We start from the raw sequence: 19,225 nt of genomic DNA on the forward strand, positions 1-19,225 counted from the left end.
GAGAAGTCAAGGAAGGGATTGGAAGATCCAGAGATGGGTAGGTCAGAGAAGGGTGGAAATTGAAAACAAAGTAAATTAAATTTTCCAGTTCAAGACAAGCGCTAGAAGCGATACTGATAATTCTGGTGGGGATTAGATGCGTAGAGGGATGGGACTCTTTCCTTCCCTTCCTTGACTTCTATCTCCATTCTGACAAAGGCTATCAGATGATATTCATTACAAGCCACAGCTACGTTAGCTACACTTCCTCAAACCCCACTTCCTGTAAAGCTCTATTTAATTTTTCCAGGTTCCCTGTCTCAAGTCATGTTAGATGATGCAACCTTCCATATTAGCATTTCAGATATGTCTTCCTTATTCCTCAACCAAGGACTCTCCCGCCTCTCCCAGAATGGTTGACGGGGCCCTCCACTATGTTCAATCTGTTTCACATACTTTTGCTGCCATCGCTTCCCCTCCTTCAAAGAACTATGATTGGGTTTCCCTCATCATCACCTTCCACCCAGGAACCTCCATATTCAACGGATCTTCTTGACTTCTTCGGGGATGCTGAAGTGTCTCTGCTGTGTTCCTGGGAGTGTCCTGTCATGACTGAGTGGTAGAGCAGTTATAGGAGTCTGGTGTTAGATACAGTACTGCACAGCACAGCCGAGTGATTGGCGTCTCAATACTGGGCTCTGAAGAGGATGCTGCTGTTGGACTTGCCGCTGGATTTGGAGGGTCTTATGAAGACACTGCTGCCGGTACTTCCCCAGTGCTTTCATGCCTGCTCGAAATGGTCCAAATCTCTGAAGCAGATCACCCAAGCATCTGAAGCATATCAGAGTGTTGGGATCACTGCTGCCTAGTAAACCACAACCTTAGTCTCAGGTCAAAAGACCTAGTCCTCAGATACTCCTTTTCTCAATCAGTCAAAAGACTCTTCTGTCACATTGGAGGCGATGATGATTTTTGATTTCCCCCTTTATAAGTGGTGGCCTATTTTCCTCAGCACTTTAGTTTGGAATGACCCGATCCTCTATTAATAACCCCACAGCAAACTTAAGATAATGAAAAATTGAAGAGTTGGTTTATTTTACATAAACACAAAACACAGAAAGTGGTCCGCCCCTTTTGCAGAGAGATCAGGGAATGAAACGGGTACGTGGCAAGACCAACATAAAAATAAGAGTTATGATTTCACATAAGTCCAGAATCAGAACACCAACGATATATTCCTTCAGAGTTTTGGAGGGTGAAACTGTTGCAAGGTAATCTGTCTTTCCAGAAGCAAGGACTTCCACAATCGAAGAAGGTACACAGAGATTAATTAGTCTTAAAGGCATCGATACAGGAGTTCCGTTATTTCTAATAGTACTGCTTAGGTTCAGTTCCACAAGATCCTGGCAGCTTGCGGAGGTCATGTGCCATACTTTGCACTTTATTTCCTGGATTTTGGACAAAGGATGTTTTTCCCAGATCCTACATTTTGACAGGCTTAGAGGAGTTCAGATCCCTGTTGGTCCTTGCAGACATACAATATATGTGGCCAGAGTTCAGCTGTAGAAATGTAAAAGGGTGTTGGAGCATATCTTTGGAATTTGACTTTCTGCAGTCACCGGGCAGTAGTGTTTCTTGAAGATTAAACATTCGTCTGGTACGAGTCATGGTCAGGGTAAAGCCATTGTCCATTTTGAAAAAAAGTAGCCAGATTGACACAGATATATATTTTCCTTCCTGTCTTCTCAACAGGACACTTGTCATTTCAATTTTGGATCTTGCTTCATGCTGGATAAAAGATGTTTGTATGTGTGGGGGTTGGTCAGTTCCAACTATGCCTCTATTGTGCTTAGAGAGGGTTACGGTGTGAAGAGTAAATAAACTAGAAGTGGTTGCTCAGCAACTGGGGCCTTGTAAGGCCAAGAAGCTTTTAAATTTTAGCTTACCTAATCTGATTACAGTTGCAGATAGGTAGTGAGAGAGAAGGCAGCTCCCGCAGCTCTGCTAAAAGCAGTTGGTTTTAGAAGGCTAAAGAGGGAACATCTCTTTCCGCTTTGCCAGAAGGAAAAGCCACACCATGGAGTAATAGTTAAGAAAACAGATACCGGAAATCTAAGGTCCAGCTAATTAAGAAGGGAGAGGTGTAAAACCTGAAAGTGAAACCTTGAAGCAAGTTGCAGAGAGAAAGCATAATTTTAAAGTGCGACTTTTGAAAGCGAAATTTTATATCACTCTTATTGAAGCTCGAGTTCAGAAAGACAAGGGGCGAAATTCTCCGGAAAGGGCGCGATGTCCGCCGACTGGCGCCCAAAACGGCGCAAATCAGTCGGGCATCGCTCCGCCCCAAAGGTGCGGAATGCTCCGCATCTTTGGGGGCCGAGCCCCAACCTTAAGGGGCTAGGTCGGCGCCGGACGAATTTCCTCCCCGCCAGCTGGCGGAAAAGGCCTTTGGTGCCCCGCCAGCTGGCGCGGAAATGACATCTCTGGGCGGCGCATGCGCGGGAGCGTTAGCGGCCGCTGACGGCATTCCCGCGCATGTGCATTGGAAGGAGTCTCTTCTGCCTCCGCCATGGTGGAGACCGTGGCGGAGGCGGAAGGGAAAGAGTGCCGCCACGGCACAGGCCCGCCCGCGGATCGGTGGGCCCCGATCGCGGGCCAGGCCACCGTGGGGGCACCCCCCGGGGCCAGATCGCCCCGCGCCCCCCCCAGGACCCCAGAGCCCGCCCGCGCCGCCTTGTCCCGCCGGTAAGGTAGGTGGTTTAATCTACGCCGGCGGGACAGGCATTTTAGCGGCGGGACTTCGGCCCATCCGGGGGGTCGGAGAATCTCGCCCCTGGTAGCTCACAGTATAAGTGACTGGGGGCATTTTGAGGAGACATTCACATGGGTTCGGAGAGGAATGCATCTTATCATAGTCATCTTGTGTGCTTAAAGACAACTTTGTTTGTTAATGAAACCGTTGTGGCTGAAGATGTACTTTGTAATCCATGTTTATTTTAACAAATACACACAGATTTTAAGATTAGGGGGGATTAAAGGAGTATTGTAACATAATCCAATTTTTTTCACGTTTGATAACTTTTGTCTCTCGTTGTTCAAACTAATTAGCGATCCCGAGACTCTGTTCCTCCAGCCTTTTTTTATAAAATTAAAGTTACGGTCTTTTGAGCCAGGATTCCATTCTGGGAATTTCCCACCCTGTTACAACATCAACTGGGATCATAACAGTACGAATGAAGCTCAAAATATGTTCCGAGGAAAAGTACCCCATCTTTCTTCTAAGCACCAAACAGACATTTGGACTCAAAATAGAGTTCAAAAATTTTAAATCACAATCTCCAACTCAATTCAGTTTCTTACTGCTGTTTTCTCCTCAGTCTCTTTCCTTATTCCCTTACTTTGCATTTGGATGGCTGGCATCTCGTCATTAACACCTCTCCAAGACACAATTGGTTTATTTTCTTTACCCATTCCACTCCTTTTTGGTTTTGTACCATTAAATCATTTGTTATTTGTCCTCTCCTGCCTTCCACCTTCACACATCTTCCCTTGTATTCTTCTCTTTCCCCCCACTTACCACTCATTTCTCTTGTTCAATGTTAATTACGTTTCTCCCTTGAGTACGGAGGTCAAGTCATCAACCAAAACGTCAACTGTGTTACACTCCATAGGTGCAGTCTGACCTACTGAGTATTTCCAGCATTTTGATTTTTTTTCAGATTTCAAGCATCTGCTATATTTTACTTTTGAATGAAATAGTCTTGTTATCTATTCACTTCTCAAAGGAATTATAATCAACATTATCCTCTTTTTTTGCCTGGTTTAACCGATTCATTACATGCTCAACACTGATGATATTTGGGAAACTCTAAGGGTTTCTGAATTTGAATTGAGACTATCAATGCTCATTGACAGGTTTGCAGTCAGAATTTCAAGTGTCCTTTCTAGCTTTCTTCGAAAATGGAGTCCAATCAAGTCTCCCAGTCCATTTCCTCCAAAGATCCTGTCAAGTCACGGTTTTAAAAACTCGACATTCCAAAATACACATTTTTTAATGTCTAATGGTGATATTACCTTTATTTATCTGGGAATACTTTTCATATGCCTTGAAATAGCACTGTATGAGGATTATTTACTTTATCAAAGGTATTATTAAACTGTTTATTTTAATGTGCCGGTCTCAACTGCCAAATAATGTGAAAATATTGTCCTTTTCACAATTAAAGCTCCATTTCAAATATGACCTTCAATAATCCAGCAAGCTTATATAGTAACTGAGCTATAAGACCAAGCTTGTACTGCACCGAGCTTGCTACTCTCAAGCACTGCAGCAAATATTTACTTACTTGCTCCCTCGCAGCTGCTAACTGACCTGCCATATTTTTGGGGTCCTCTGTTTTTGTTTCAGATTTTTAGCAGCTGCGTTTTTTTGCTTTTTGCCCATTTGTGTTGCAACAATTAGCTTCAGCACCCTGAGATAGGGAGATATTATCCTCATCATAAAGGCTCCTGCTAGAAATGTTTTTGTGTGAATATCAAAAGTGGACAGAATCAGGGGGTGGAATTTTGTGGACAGAGACTCTGCTGGAAAGGCGGGTTTATTTGCCAGTTGGGAACCCGGTTTTCTGATTGGCAAGCTCTTTCCATGAAGACCTTGTCAAATTGCTGCCAAGTCGGGAAGCAGGTGCCAGGACTCGGAAATCTAGAATTGAAAGTTAAAAAGAAAATATTTAATTGCTTTAACTGCATGAATTACAGAATTGACAGATCCAAGAGGATTCCCGGATCACCTTCAGTCCCGCACAGTGAAGTCAGAAGTGGACAGGGTGATATTGGGATTCAAACCGGACATCAAGTCAGAAGTGGGCAGGGATGATATGGAGATCCCAACCGGACATCCCACTTTTAGCAAATTTAACTCCTCCCACACAAGGAAACCTGCCTCCACCCCCCCCTTACCTGGAAAACGCCCCCCAAGCTTCAACTTGAAGTTGACACTCAGTTAAAGCTCACATTAAAAAGTAGGAGTTTCAACAAACAACAAGAGGGCATCTGGGAACTATTTTCCAGTAATGGTCAGTGCCTCCAGGAGGGAGGGAAAATGTTGAGAGAAAAAAAAAAAGAGGTTGCAGGATGTTCAATTAGTATAACCATTGAATTTCACTGAACAAATTTATCCAGTCAAGCCTTTCTTACAATTCTGACCCACACTTTTTCTTTCTCTAACTTTTTTATGATCTCCAGATTACCAATGTACCCTTCATGCATATCATGTCTCCACTGTTGGTCTCCTTCTCTAGCAGTCCTGCAAAGCGAGTAGGATGCTTGCCTTGGAGCCCATGGCAAGCACTTGCACATATAGTCTTTTAACATGGGGAGGCTGTTGCATTGCAGCTAACACACAGTTCTGGCTGACCCGGATATTTCACTCTTACCATCTGCCATAAGCATATCGGAAGGATTTACAGGTTACCAAGCAACCTGCTTGGCCATACCACAAATACATTTTCCTTGGTCACAAAGTCATGAGGTGGGGCTCAAACCTGGAACTTCTGGATCAGAGGTAGGGACACTACCCACTGTGCAACAAGACCTACACTTCTGGTGTGCAAGTTTGTTCTGATGCACATCTTTTGAGTGTTCTCATTTCTTCTCTGACCTAATGTATTTGGATTCTGCTTCCTCTTCTGTGTGCATTCAAATCTCAAACCCAGCCATCATGGGGACCAGGTACCATAGTTAATTAAAAAGCTGTGCTATCACTTACAGGCCTCCACCAGGCATGTTTGAGGAAGGGTAGACAAAACATAAAATAAGATGGACGTCTAGCCCATTGCCTTCCCACCCACCCCAATCTGTACCCTACACTACAGTGGACGGGTAAGGCATCAGCCAACTCACCAGCCGTTGGGCCTGCGGAGGCCCTTAACTGGCCAGTTAATAAGCAATTAAGGGTCTATTCCCACCTATGTCACGGTAATACATTGGGGTTGGAAAGTGGAACAAAGCAAGCCAGCCCAAATTTTCACCATTTGAGCTGAAAAGGCAGAAAGGAAGAGATGGTTACCTACTTTTAGGGGGGGGTGCCCTGAGGGTAGTCCCTCCCTTAGTGCCGTCCCCCAGGAAAACTCAAACACCACACCAAGGTCCATGATCCCTTCTCCTCCAAAGACTTTGAGTCCGGTCACCATGATATCCTTATTGGAACCATGTGTAGTCCCAGCAGGGCTTACTACGGAGTTTTAACACTCCTCGGTCTTCTCAGCTGCTGGCCAGTCTGAATTGGCTGACAGCACTCGAAGGCGGGACATCCTTTCCTTGAAGGGCAGAAGTCCACCCTCCCCTCTTTAAAGCCCACCCCAGTGTAATGTTGCTGCGAGGCAACCTTTTTCTAAAGTTGGTCAGCTCATGACTGACTTTTCTACCAAGGGTGTCGAAAAATATGCCCCACTCCCACGTCCTAAATTTCAGCCCTTTGATTTAGCTGAATGCAAAGACTTTGTGAAAAGTGTGGTGATATGCATCACTGTAAATACACAAGGGGTTAATGCACATACACTACACTTAGCTAGACACTAGAGGGAGCACCAGAGACATCAAGACACCCAGACATGACACTAGTGAGACTGCTGGTGACTCCGGTGACACCACGTTAATTCAATCCTCATCCGCTCGAGCCTCTCCACAAATACATTCCTGAACGTTTTGACTCTGGACGTGGAGCATCAAGAAACCTCAGAAGATGCAAGTGAACCTGAAATGACTCCAGACGGGGAGCATCAAGAAGCCCAAACTGACTCAGGTGAAACAGACCAGACTCCAGACGGGGAGCATCGACAAGCCAAAACTGCCTCAGGTGAAACAGACCAGACTCCAGACGGGGAGCATCGACAAGCCAAAACTGCCTCAGGTGAAACAGACCAGGCTCCAGACGGGGAGCATCGACAAGCCAAAACTGACTCAGGTGAAACAGACCAGACTCCAGACGGGGAGCATCGACAAGCCAAAGCTGATTCAAGTAAGCCGGACATGACTCCAGACGGGGAGCGCCGCGAACTCAGTGACGGCACGCTCAAGGAAACAGCAGATGCCACAAAGGACGCTGACACAAGTAACTGTGTGAAGGACTCATATTATCCACAGAGTGTGCTCCTTGAGTGCAGCAAACACGACAACAAAACCTACCAACACAACAACAACATCAAAGACAATAGCAAGAAGCGTACCAAAGGCAACAACGTCGACAACAAGCACGACCAAAACAACAACGATAGAACTACAACTGGTACGACATGGTACAACTCTGCAAATGAGGGACACTGTTACCGCTCAGCTCAGTATAATAACATACCATGGCAGGACGATGCATCTTACCAATTCATGTTTGCTGCACTACCAACAGGCAACCTTGCTTTCAGGACAGATGCCATCAAGAATTGCTACCATAAGCATCGAAAGAAAAAAGAAACAGACTCCAAATCAGTCAATGAAGTGATTTGAACACTTGAACACCTCCTGATAACCAAACACCAGAACACTGACGGCATTCACAAGGGAATGACAACGTCACCATTGACACTTTCATACCAGACCATATAAATTCATGAACATTGGACTCATAACTTTTATTTTGCATTGTCTTATCCTCAAAGTCATCACAACTATTATTTGGTCTTGTATAATGTTGCATAGTCATCACAGTCTTCATAACTTGCACAAAGCATCACTTATCTACCCGTTCTTGTTCAATTTTATTTAACACTGTACAGAAAATATGTAACATGAAAAAGGGGGGATGTGGTGATATGTATCACTGTAAATACACAAGGGGTTAATGTACATACACTACACCTAGCTAGACACGAGAGGGAGCACCAGAGACATCAAGTCACCCAGACGTGACACTACCACAGGGGGGCATTACACCAACCCATATAAAACGACACAGCACACATGCTCAGTCTCTTTCCAGTGGAGACACTTAGTGAGTACAGACAGGGTTGATTGAAACACATCACACCCACCGCGTGTATTGTAGCAGACTGGTTAGTTAGTCTGAGGAGCTATAGCAGGATTAACAGGACAGTCAAATCCAAGTAGGAGAATCGTTAACAGTTTAATAAATATGTTAAAGCTAGCTCCAAGTCTGAACCTTCCTTTGTCAGAGTGCACATCAAGGAAGCAGCTTATGCTAAGTCAAGAGCATAACAAAACAAAATGCATCTATGAAATATTAGTAGCACAAGTCAGTCCACAATTCAGCCCAACTTAGCATTCTAATTCAGAGGTTATGAGAAATGGAAAGATTTAGGCTGGTGTCCTGAGGTTGTCAATAAAGTACAGCTTTGTGAGACTGCAGAGCCAGCTTAGCTCTGCATGTTCTACACCTAGCTTGAAAATGTCCAAAGTGGAAACATGCTCTGAACCCCCTGCTAATTCCTGTGGTCATTGTTGCTGCTGAAAGAATATCTGGAGCAGACAGAGATCAAAATGCAATATTGTGAATTCTTGCTTCCATGGGGAAAGAAGTCTATTCACTATCAGAATAGACTAGTCTGCAATGTAGATTCCCCTGCAATATTGCAGTCAGAATTGTTAACCATATTATAGGTTTAGCCACAGTTTTCAAGACTTGAACTGGAAATTTAGTTATTAACTCTCAAAAGAAATAGCTTATGCAAAATTGTACATAACCCAAATGGTTTCTGTTCAATTTTGCATAAGCTACTTATTTTAGAGTTAACTAAAGTTAAAATCATAAAACAAAACAATCAATAAGAACGGTAAGTTTACTGATCTCACAATCCCAATAGAGAAAAGTGCTCAAAGGTAATGCAGATTGGAGACACGGCTACTGTACAATTGTGCCCTATCTTTGACCCATCTCTACTCTCTAGGAATCCAAAATTGGTGAATTTACTCAAGAAGGATTAGTGTTTAAAATTCAGGCATTCCCGACAGCTATAACAACTACCAAAGGTAACTGTTCGACAATTCTATTGTTTTAACTGTAAAATTCAAAGGAAAACTACAGAACCAAATAAAAACCAGGTGATCTCTCATGGTATTACTCAGATAAAACTAAAAGAATTACTGTCTTGCTATAATCGTCTGTCTCTGATTCTACAATATTTTCAGTTCCTCCTCCATCTATTTACTTTTCACTCTTTTTCCCTCTTCATATGTGCGCCATTTGGTTTATTGTTACCTCCGCCACTAAAGATGAGTGGAGGTAATGTTTTCACTCCAGCTTTTAGTCTGCTTGTAAACAATATCTCTGAAAATCTGATGGACAGATTTCTATGATGCTTGGCACACATTTATGGTACTAACCCAAGGGAGAAGTGATTAATTTTTGGTCAAGATGCTGATTCGGATCAGGATCCTGTAATTTATTTTGAAGCATCCATTAACAAATGTTGAATCCTGCTGATAATTTCTTCATTTAGGGGTCATTCAGTGAATTTGGTTATTTTGATTTACTGGGAATCGTAATACAGAGCATCAACCAGGCAGGAAAAAGACTCAAGGGAGAGGTGCGTAACTGTAATATCATTACCACAATGTGATGGAGATATGTGTTCTACTGAGTACCCTCCTCACTCGTTGGGTGGGTCTTAATACAGAAGATGGGAGTCTCGCTCGCCAGTTACAGAGCCGGCAAAAGCCCTGCACTTCCTCTTTTAGGGAAGGTCTGGAAGTGGATAGTGGTGGGGTCTTCACCCGGATTAAGGATCCTCGAGACAAAATTCCCAACCAAAGCGACTTGCGGACCAGCAGCTCTAATGAATGGCAGGTAGTTGCTGCCAGTACAACACATGGTCAAATATTTTTTGCTCAATCTCAGGCCACAGGTGAGTGATAGCAGGAGGGGCGCCATGGTGTGGGGATCACAGTCAGCAACAAGAGCAGCACGTCCCTTCCCTCCCGATGGTGGGTACTTCCCTTCCCAGCGTTGGTGTCCCTTGATCACACTGTGTGCCTTTGAAAGAGGGACTCCTGCACTGGGAACCTGCAAGCAATCCCGCACAGATTTGCTCATTGTGGTACCTGCATGGCAATACCCCCACTCATCGTTGGGTTAATACCAGTGATAGTGGGATGAGATGGGCATTCATTTCCCACTTAAAGACCTTAATTGATGACAGGGTGGGAAGGCCGGCCAGGCTTAATTGGGGTGGAACCTGTAAAAGCATTAGTTCAGCAAGAAGTATTGTTTTAACAAGAATAATTTATGATTTTTCCAATTAAGGGGCAATTTAAGTTTGTGGTGGTAAGACCCACACAGACACGGGGAGAATGTACAACCTCCACACGGATAGTGATCCGTGGCGCCGTGAGGCAGCAGTGCTAACCACTGCACCACCATGCCGCCCAGTGCTTTGATAAGAATTAAGTGAGTTATTCACTTTCCTTAACTGACATGCTGAAGTGGCTGTAATGAGTTGTTATTTCTGTGAGTTCTTTTGTCAGTTTATTTGTGCAAGGTTAAGAGGTGTGAAGTGAAGCCTTTGTTAGGAATACTTTAATAGTCTGTCTGATTGGTACTTTTAAAGGTTTTAGGAACAGCAGTTTAATTTCCAAAACAGGATTTGTGAATGGGTGTTTATTTTTCTCTCTCAGCTGTTCCACACTTGCCATTATTATTATATAGCTCATTGGTTATAGTGCATACTGGGTGACTGGGCATGGAAGGGACATGAGTTGGCATTGACAGCACGATAGATCATGTGGAGCGGCTCAGGTGGCATTCATTGGCAAGGAAGGTATAAAGGCCATGGGGATGAGGCCCGAGAGCATAAAATCTTGTGATGCAAGGACATGTCCCACAGAATCATGGTGGGTCTTCTAACCTACCTGCCCAGCACTCACTTATCCATGGCCGCCAACACGGTTTCCAGGATCGATAGGCACAAGACTATCCCCCACCCCCACAGAGCAAAGATGTTGAGTATTAGGGCACCTTTAACCGAGATGGGTCTGGCGAAACAGGACATTTTCCAACTGAGGCTACCTGCCATGGTAGCTATTACTGGCCCCTAGACAGAGGGTAGGGTATAGAGAGCTCCAGAGTTCCACTAACCTTCGCGTAGCGAAGTGCTTCCTTACATCAAAAATTAGTTCTAATTTTAAGATATGCCCCCTTGTTCTGGACTTCACCACCATAGAAAATAGTTTATCTTTATCTATCATGTCAATTCCATTCTTCATCTTAAATACCTCAATTAAATCTTCAATGTTTAAAAGAATACATGAGTCTCATCCAGCTGCCACAATTGGGGAAAACTGTGCTTGGTTGGTAGCGTTGGCTCTCTATTCTATTCAATGAATTTCACAATGTTTATTTACACAAGATAAAAGTTCTCAAGTGCCTGCAGTATCAGCTATTGGTACTTTAAAAGGGTAAATCTGATTAACATTTTTATCACGCTGTGGTAAAAACAATCTTTATGAATGAATGACCCTAACCCCAAGGTTTTTTTTACACATGCCATTGTTATCAAAGGGCTCAGTGGTCCTGCACTGAGGGCATGGAAATGCCAAAGGGGGCAGCACGTAGGGCAGTGATTAGCACTGCTGCCTCACGGCATCGAGGACCCGGGTTCGATCCCGGCCCCGGTTCACTGACCATATGGAGTTTGCACATTTTCACCGTGTTTGCGTGGGTCTCACTCCCACAACCCAAAGATAATAATAATAATAACCTTTTATTGTCACAAGCCCTTAGTCGCCACATTCCGGAGCCTGTTCGGGTAAGCTGGCACGGAAATTGAACCTGTGCCGCTGGCCTTGTTCTGCACCACAAATTAGCTGTCTAGCCCACTGAGCTAAACCAGCCCCATGTGCAGGGTAGGTGAACTGGCCACACTAAATTGGCCCTTAATTGGAAACATTCTTTTAAAAAGGTAGTGCCATAGGTTATCATGGAGGGTGTGAGGGGCCATTGGGGTGTGGGTGATGCGGCATATCTTGGCAGAGATGGTATAAGGAGCAACAGCTGGTGGGTTTAGGGTCACAGGTACAACCATTTGAACTTGTTTTCAAAAGGTTCTCTCATCCAGACTGTGGTTCACAATACCTTTGAAGGGCCGTGAACCACAAGTCCTTGAAAAGCTGGTTCAAAACGGGAGGCACTGTGGTTAGCATTGTTGCCTCAAAGCGCCAGGGACCCGGGTTTGATTCCGACCTCGGGTGACTGTCTGTGTGGAGTTTGCACATTCTGGGTGCTCCGGTTTCCTCCCATCTTCCAAAGATGTGCTGGTTAGGTGGATTAGCCATGCTAAATTGGGCAGGGTTGCAGGGATTCGGCCCAGGTAGGGTGGTCTTTCAAAGGGTCGGTGCAGGCTCAATGGGCCGAAAGGCCTTTTCTGCACTGTAGAGATTCTGTGATCTTATGAACACCACAAAAGTTGCATGGGACGCACAAACCTATCCCCCACAACAGAGCCAGTCAGGTCTGACTTGCAGGATGCAGGCTCGCAACCCGCAATAACCTACGCCCTAATCCCATTCTAAAAATCGGGGCACTGGGAACATGGCCAGAAATCCCAGAATCAAATCTTGGCTGCCATTCCGAAAAGGTCTGCCAAGTCTCCCCAACTCAAGTGAAAATCCAGCCCGTTATGTGTCTGAAATGCACTTCTATGAGCAAGGTACTGAATTACTCAGTAGACATCATCTTTTTTGGGGGCAAAAAGTGAAATTTACAGAACTCATTTTTAAAAACGCTTAGTTAACGTTGTCACATAAAAATGGTCGTTAACACTTTGTCATTAAAATTATACTTGTTGGTGAACGATTATCTTATTCTTCACAAGACAGAACATCTTGTAGAAAGATCCATGAAGGCCTGAATGGGGACAGCACAATCCTCATGGAGTCCAACAATATGATTGATCTGGAATTAGAACCTGTAGTTCATAGAATTTACAGTGCAGAAGGAGGTCATTCGGCCCATCGAGTCTGCACCGGCTCTTAGAAAGAGCATCCCTGCCCAAGCCCACACCTCCACCCTATTCCCATAACCCATTAACCCCACCCAACACTATGGGCAATTTTGGACACTAAGGGCAATTTATCATGGCCAATCCACCTAACCTGCACATCTTTGGACTGTGGGAGGAAACCGGAGCACCTGGAGGAAACCCGCGCACACACGGGGAGAACTTGCAGACTCCGCACAACCAGTGACCCAAGCCGGGAATCGAACCAGAGACCCTGGAGCTGTGAAGCAATTGTGCTACCACAATGCTACCATGCTGCCCGTTGGCATGGAACTAACACTGGTCCATGCCAACAATGATTGTGGATCAATTTACAGCATCAGGAGTGCTAACATTAAAATTGCAGTATCACAGAAACAGTACTTGCACAATATCATAAAGGTGAAAGTAGCTGTGGTCCAGTACTTGGTATGTAACCTTAGAAACATATAGTCCAATTACAACATCTGGCATTTGGGGGGGATACATAGAATTATATATAGTTTGTAGCAAGAAGCAAGAAACAGTCCATTTACTGCAACAAGTCCATGCCAGTGTTTATGCTCCACACAAGACGCTTCTGCATTACTTCATCTCCCACACACACCTTTCTAAATCAGCCAGCCACATTCACAAGGAATGCAGGTTGGAAAACGGTGATTACAATGTGATCATTCCTCTGATCCACATTGTTTCCCCAAGTACGGTTTTCCCGCTGCAAGAATAGGATTGCACAATTTTTCCTGTGATATACATGAGAAAACCATCAAAGTATTCTCACCCCTTCTTGGTCACTTGGTATTTAACTTGTATGGAGTTTTTTTATTGTAAAGGGAAGGGGGCATTTATCTGATCCATTTTCCTCTTATGGAGTCTCTTCACACTGTCACCTACACCAGTCAATGTTGCCAAATGGTGTTGAGGTGTGTCAAGAGTGGCCTGGCAGGCTGGCCCTCCGATTTTCACTCTGCTAGAAAACAATGAACTTCAATCAGCCTTCCTCCAAGCCCAGCCAGCCACACCCTCTCAATACATTGTACTTAGTTGTCATTTAAAAACAAGCCTTAAAGTAATCAACAATTTTTCACAATTGTGAAATAAAGAGGGGCATCAGCACCCTATGAAATTATCCATCTTAAATTAATCAGCACCTAAATGCCACTAATTGGATGTAGAGATCCTTCGCGCAATATTGAAGGATGTGGAGCAGTCGGGAAATAGACTACCTGACCAATATACCTCTATGTTGAAGAGTTATATTTTTATTACAGCTAGCTGTTGCTAGTCACCGTCCAGAGTGCTGTTCAATCAAAAGATATCTTCTATCTAAATTATTTGTTTGTAAGCTTTCCTTTCAGTGGAAAGGAAAAGAAAAAGAAACAAATAAAAACAACTTTTACTTCAGGGCAACCACATTGAATTCCACCACATCATTCTCGTTTCCTCCCCAACCAAAAATGTAGTTTAAAATTATTCTCAGCAAGTGTATTACCGTAAATTTAAGTTTTGAAGAAAAAAGTACAGTGAGACTAGGTACCATGTTATGAAATGTAAAATTGTATTTGCGATTAGTTTCATTAAAGAAGGAAATAAAAGTATCAATACCTTGTCTTCCCTCATCATTGGTAAACAAGCCAGCATCACTACTGCTGAGGCTGCTGGATTCACTGTAATAAGAAAAAGAATAGATCAAAAGAACAATTGATCTCTGAATCGTAAAATTTTAAAGAGACAAGGCAGCAGTCAGATGGAAGTTAAGCCTGACAAAGATCTGAGCAAAATAAGATGATTTTTTTGAATCAAACTGCAAATATCACGATTCCATTAACTACAGAGCATATTATTTTTGCCACATAAAACCACAGGAATCTAATGGGACACTGACAGAAAGCCAGATGTGGCTGCAGCAAGATGCTGATACAATTGATGCATTTCATTATTTGCCTCCATCAAATGTTTCCCTCTTCTTTCTTATGCCATGTTATTCGGCTTGATCCAGGTACAATGCTGCTCAATCAGGGCAAAATAAAATGCAAATTCTCATCAAAAGCATTGTAAGCCTTTCTTCAAGACATGAAATAGAATTACTTGAAGATGTTATTACTTTTAGTAGCACTATTTGCAACTGATAAATAGAAATGCATTTCATTGGAAAAAAAAAACTTTGTAGAAATCAGAGTTAATAATCCAAATTTTACGAAAACATGTCGAGTAGACGCTCTCTTTAACACTGCCTTTAGCAATCCTACATAAAGCACTTTATTTTGTGTTCATAGAATTTACAGTGCAGAAGGAGGCCATTCGCCCCATCGAGTGCTTACAAGAGCACCCTATTCAAGGCCACGTATCTACCCTATCCCCTAACTCAATAACCCTCACTTAACCTTTTTTGGACGCTGAGGGCAATTTAGCATGGCCAATCCACTAACCCGCGCATCTTTGGACTGTGGGAGGAACCCGGAGGAAACCAAGGCAGACACAGGGAGAACATGCAGACTCCGCACAGACAGTGACCCGGCCGGGAATCAAACCTGGGACCCTGGAGCTGTGAAGCAACTGTGTTAACCACTATGCTACCGTGCTGCCCCAATGTTGATTAATGAAGCACAAAACAATGAAAGATGTCTGATTGTTATAGTAGGAACTTTGTGGATATTATGTGACTGTAATCTACTTCAACAACATTCAGAGTATATATAATACATGAATAATGGATAACTCAATTTATAATTATGTATTTAATATACACATTCAAACTAAGATTTATCATATGCCTACATCCAACAATATTAGGCTTTCAGTGTCACCCAGGTAGTTCAAATATGTAATTTAATATTGCAAACAATGCTAATATATTTTGTTTCACAAAAAAGTTTAAATCACCAACAAATGTTACTTCAGCCAAGGAGTATCAGCATGTACAGCATGCTCAAACTACCTAGCATTTCAGAAAATATGGGGGGCGATTCTCCAATATGGGGCCCAAGTGTTTGCGCCGTCGTGAACGCCGTCGCGTTTCACGACGGCGCGAACCGGGCCCGGGTACGACCTATTCTGGACCCCACAGGGGGCCAGCATGGTGTTGGAGCGGTTCACGCCACTCCAGCCTCCTTTCGCGGCACAAAATGGGCGCCGCACCAACCCGCGCATGCGCAGTTGGGCCGCGCCAACCTGTGCATGCGCGGGGTACTTCTTTAGCCCGCCGGCTCCGACTCAACATGGCGTCGGTGTTCAGGGGCCGGCCGTGCCAGAAAGTCGGCCGGGGGGGCCGGCCCGCCGATTGGTGGGCCCCGATTGCGGGCCAGACCCCAACGGAGGCCCTCCCTGGTAAAGGAGCCCCCCTCCGCGCGCCCCCCCTCCCCCCCCTCCGCGCCCCCCCCCCCCCCCCCCCCCACAGGCCGCCCCCGACCGTTCACGCAGAGTTCCCGCCGGCAGCGACCAGGGGTGAACGGCACCGGCGGGACTCTTGCCGTATCGCCGCAGCTGCTCGGCCCATCCGGGCCGGAGAATCAGCGGCCCCGCGGCGCGCAAAACACGCCGGCGCAAATGCGTTGCGCCGCGGTTACGCCGATTTTCCGGCCCGGTGCGGGGCTCGGAGAATCGCCCCCATAGCGTGGATTTTTATTCGTACTCTATCATGGAGGCATTTTATCCAGTCTCAGTCCAAGATATCATAACTTTTTATGCATGCAATTTAAGAACAATCTCATTTTCCTTAGGCCTTGAATTCACCTAACAACATTTTAAAAAGTAGCTAATTAGTTCAGATGCAAAATACTGTCCCACATACTGCAGGACCAGGTCAGAATTATGCCTCACCTGCATGTCATACTTTTCCCCGAAGGATTTTAGCTGGAATATAGGAAGTAACAATCCACAACTATCCAAAAGTCAAAATAACCCAGCTATGACTGGGCAGCATTGTGGCGCAGTGATTAGCACTGCTGTCTCAGAGCACCGAGGACCCGGGTTCGATCCCGGGTCACTGTCCGTGTGGAGTTTGCACATTGTCCCTGCGTCTGCGTGGATCTTACCCCAACAATCCAAAAAGATGTGCAGGATAGGCAAATTCATCACGCTAAATTGCCCCTTAATTGGAAAAAAATAATTGGGTACTCTAAATTTTTTTTTAAAGCTGTGACTGTTGGCTCTTAGCCAGGGCATAGGGAATGTAGGCCAATGGAACATGAAGATAAAATATTTAAAACACACAAATATAAACTGTATCTAGCGTAAAGTACTTCTAAATATTCTATTTTCTTAAATCTTACTTCTATAACAGAAACTGATCCAATCCGATTTGAGAACTAATTTAACTCAGTTTGAATGTTCATGAATCCATATCAATTTGTACTCGGTACACAGCAATTTGAATTTGGTCAGTACAGCAATTTGAAATTGGTCAGGAGCAAGTTACTGATTGGAACTTTTGGCACACATCATTTATCCAACTTTAAATACCACCGCTTCAAAATACTGACTGTAGTGTTAAGGGTTAAAGATAAAATAGAATGGCTTTTTACAGCCTCATTTTATTAACTTAATGTAAATAAAAGTTTCTTAATTTAATAATAATCTTTATTGTCACAAGTAGCTTACATTAACACTGCAGTGAAAAGCCCCTAGTCGCCACACTCCGGCACCTGCTCGGGTCCACAGTGGGAGAATTCAGAATGTCCAAATTACCTAACAGTACATCTTTCCGGACTTGTGGGAGGAAACCGGAGCAGCCAGAGGAAACCCACGCAGACACGGGGAGAACGTGCCGACTCCACCCAAGCCGGGAATCGAACCTGGGACTCTGGAGCTGCGAAGCAACAGTGCTACCCACTGTGTTCCCGTGCTGCCCACGCAGCAGTCCCTCTCTCAGAACATGTATTTACATTTAGTCTCGAAGTATCTATAAATAATTGTATCTAATACAATTTAAACACATTTTTTAAAGTCGAGATATTTAGTATTCACTGGATTGATTGGAATTATGGGATTCATTTCATGCATAGGAACATCATATAGAGAGTGCAAAACTAAGCTTAGGGACATTCCAGAGTACTGGCACATGTATTTGAAAAGGTTAAGAATTATGTCATGTATTTGACATGCTTCTGTATTTCCCAACTGTCACATCTAACATAGTAATAAAGTTCTCACTCTACTTTTGAAATGTCTGCTTGCCGAAAACTTAATGAAAAATCCTGCTGACTTCTGTGTTCTATATCAAATCAGAATTGGGTCACATGCTGAACTGTAAACACGATCATACTCCTCAGCCCTCCAGGTGACATCTCATCTGTGTGGGGGGAAAATGATTACTTACACATATCTGTGTTGTCAAAATAGTACTTCCAAGGCAATTACCATTGTGGTGTGCCTCCTGCCTGGACTAGATGGATGAGGCCCGCTGCCAAAGGGTCACTATTCCTCCCATATTTCTAACCACAAGCTCAGGTGTTCCAGCACTGTAAATTGGTCCAAGCATGTCAGTAGTTATCTGTATTCCAAGCAACCTGCAGCCATCTTTTGCCATACCACACACAGAATATTTGACTGATGCATACAGGAACTGATAACTTTTTGATGAAGAGCAAAAACCACTAAGCATCAATGACTGGAAGTTGCTGAGTGGTAACTAATCAATTTCTAAATAAGTTAACTCCATGTGGCTCTGTCAACAGTTCAAATCTGCCAACAAATCTGATAACAGTTTATAATTTCAGATGCTATTCCCTCATTAGTCTTGTTTTCATAGATAGTTTAAATTCAGCCTGCATCTTTTGAGAGATTTGTTAAAATGGAAGGAGCAAATTCAAAGATCTTTGCCCTCCTTAGGGCATGATGTTTTGTAACAGCAAGGTTATTAATTCAAACCAACCACTAACATTAAAAATAAAATAAACGGCTTTTATGAAGGTGGAATGATTGAATACCACTTCTCTTTGCCAAGTTCATCTCTAGAATGTTGTACGGGAGTGTTAAGAAAACAATGGCAGTTTAGAACTTCCGGTGACGGCGGTGGGAGGCGGCCGCACAATGGAGGGCTCCCGTTCGGGAACGGCAGTTTCGGGGCTTTAAGCCCGGTCCCAGGGTCCACAGAGGCGGCAACAGCAGGAAGGAACAGTGAAGGCACAGTGAAGAAAAATGTCGAGGGTAAGCAAAAAATTGTCCAGAAAGAAAACAGCTGAAGGTCCGTCGAGGAGTGGAAAGGTCACCGCCGGGTCACCAAGGAAAATGGAGGCTGGAGCACCGGGGAGGCCGCATTGCTT

At 44.1% G+C, this 19,225-nt stretch overlaps 1 protein-coding gene across 8 annotated transcripts in view; it reads right to left on the minus strand.

The window, feature by feature from the left end:
* The window catches only part of LOC140425211 (G patch domain-containing protein 2-like), a 398,136-nt gene that overhangs the window by 333,718 nt on the left and 45,193 nt on the right, over positions 1-19,225 (minus strand). For all 8 annotated transcript variants that reach the window (XR_011947793.1, XM_072509246.1, XM_072509284.1 and 5 more), the window contains one exon: positions 14,568-14,629. Coding sequence is in view for 7 of the 8 variants with exons in the window: in XM_072509246.1 (XP_072365347.1) it covers positions 14,568-14,629 (62 nt within the window). In the remaining variant the exon portion in view is untranslated. The remainder of the gene's footprint in view (positions 1-14,567; positions 14,630-19,225) is intronic.

The sequence above is a fragment of the Scyliorhinus torazame genome, chromosome 1 (genome assembly GCF_047496885.1).
Source record: "Scyliorhinus torazame isolate Kashiwa2021f chromosome 1, sScyTor2.1, whole genome shotgun sequence".
Lineage (NCBI taxonomy): Eukaryota > Metazoa > Chordata > Chondrichthyes > Carcharhiniformes > Scyliorhinidae > Scyliorhinus > Scyliorhinus torazame.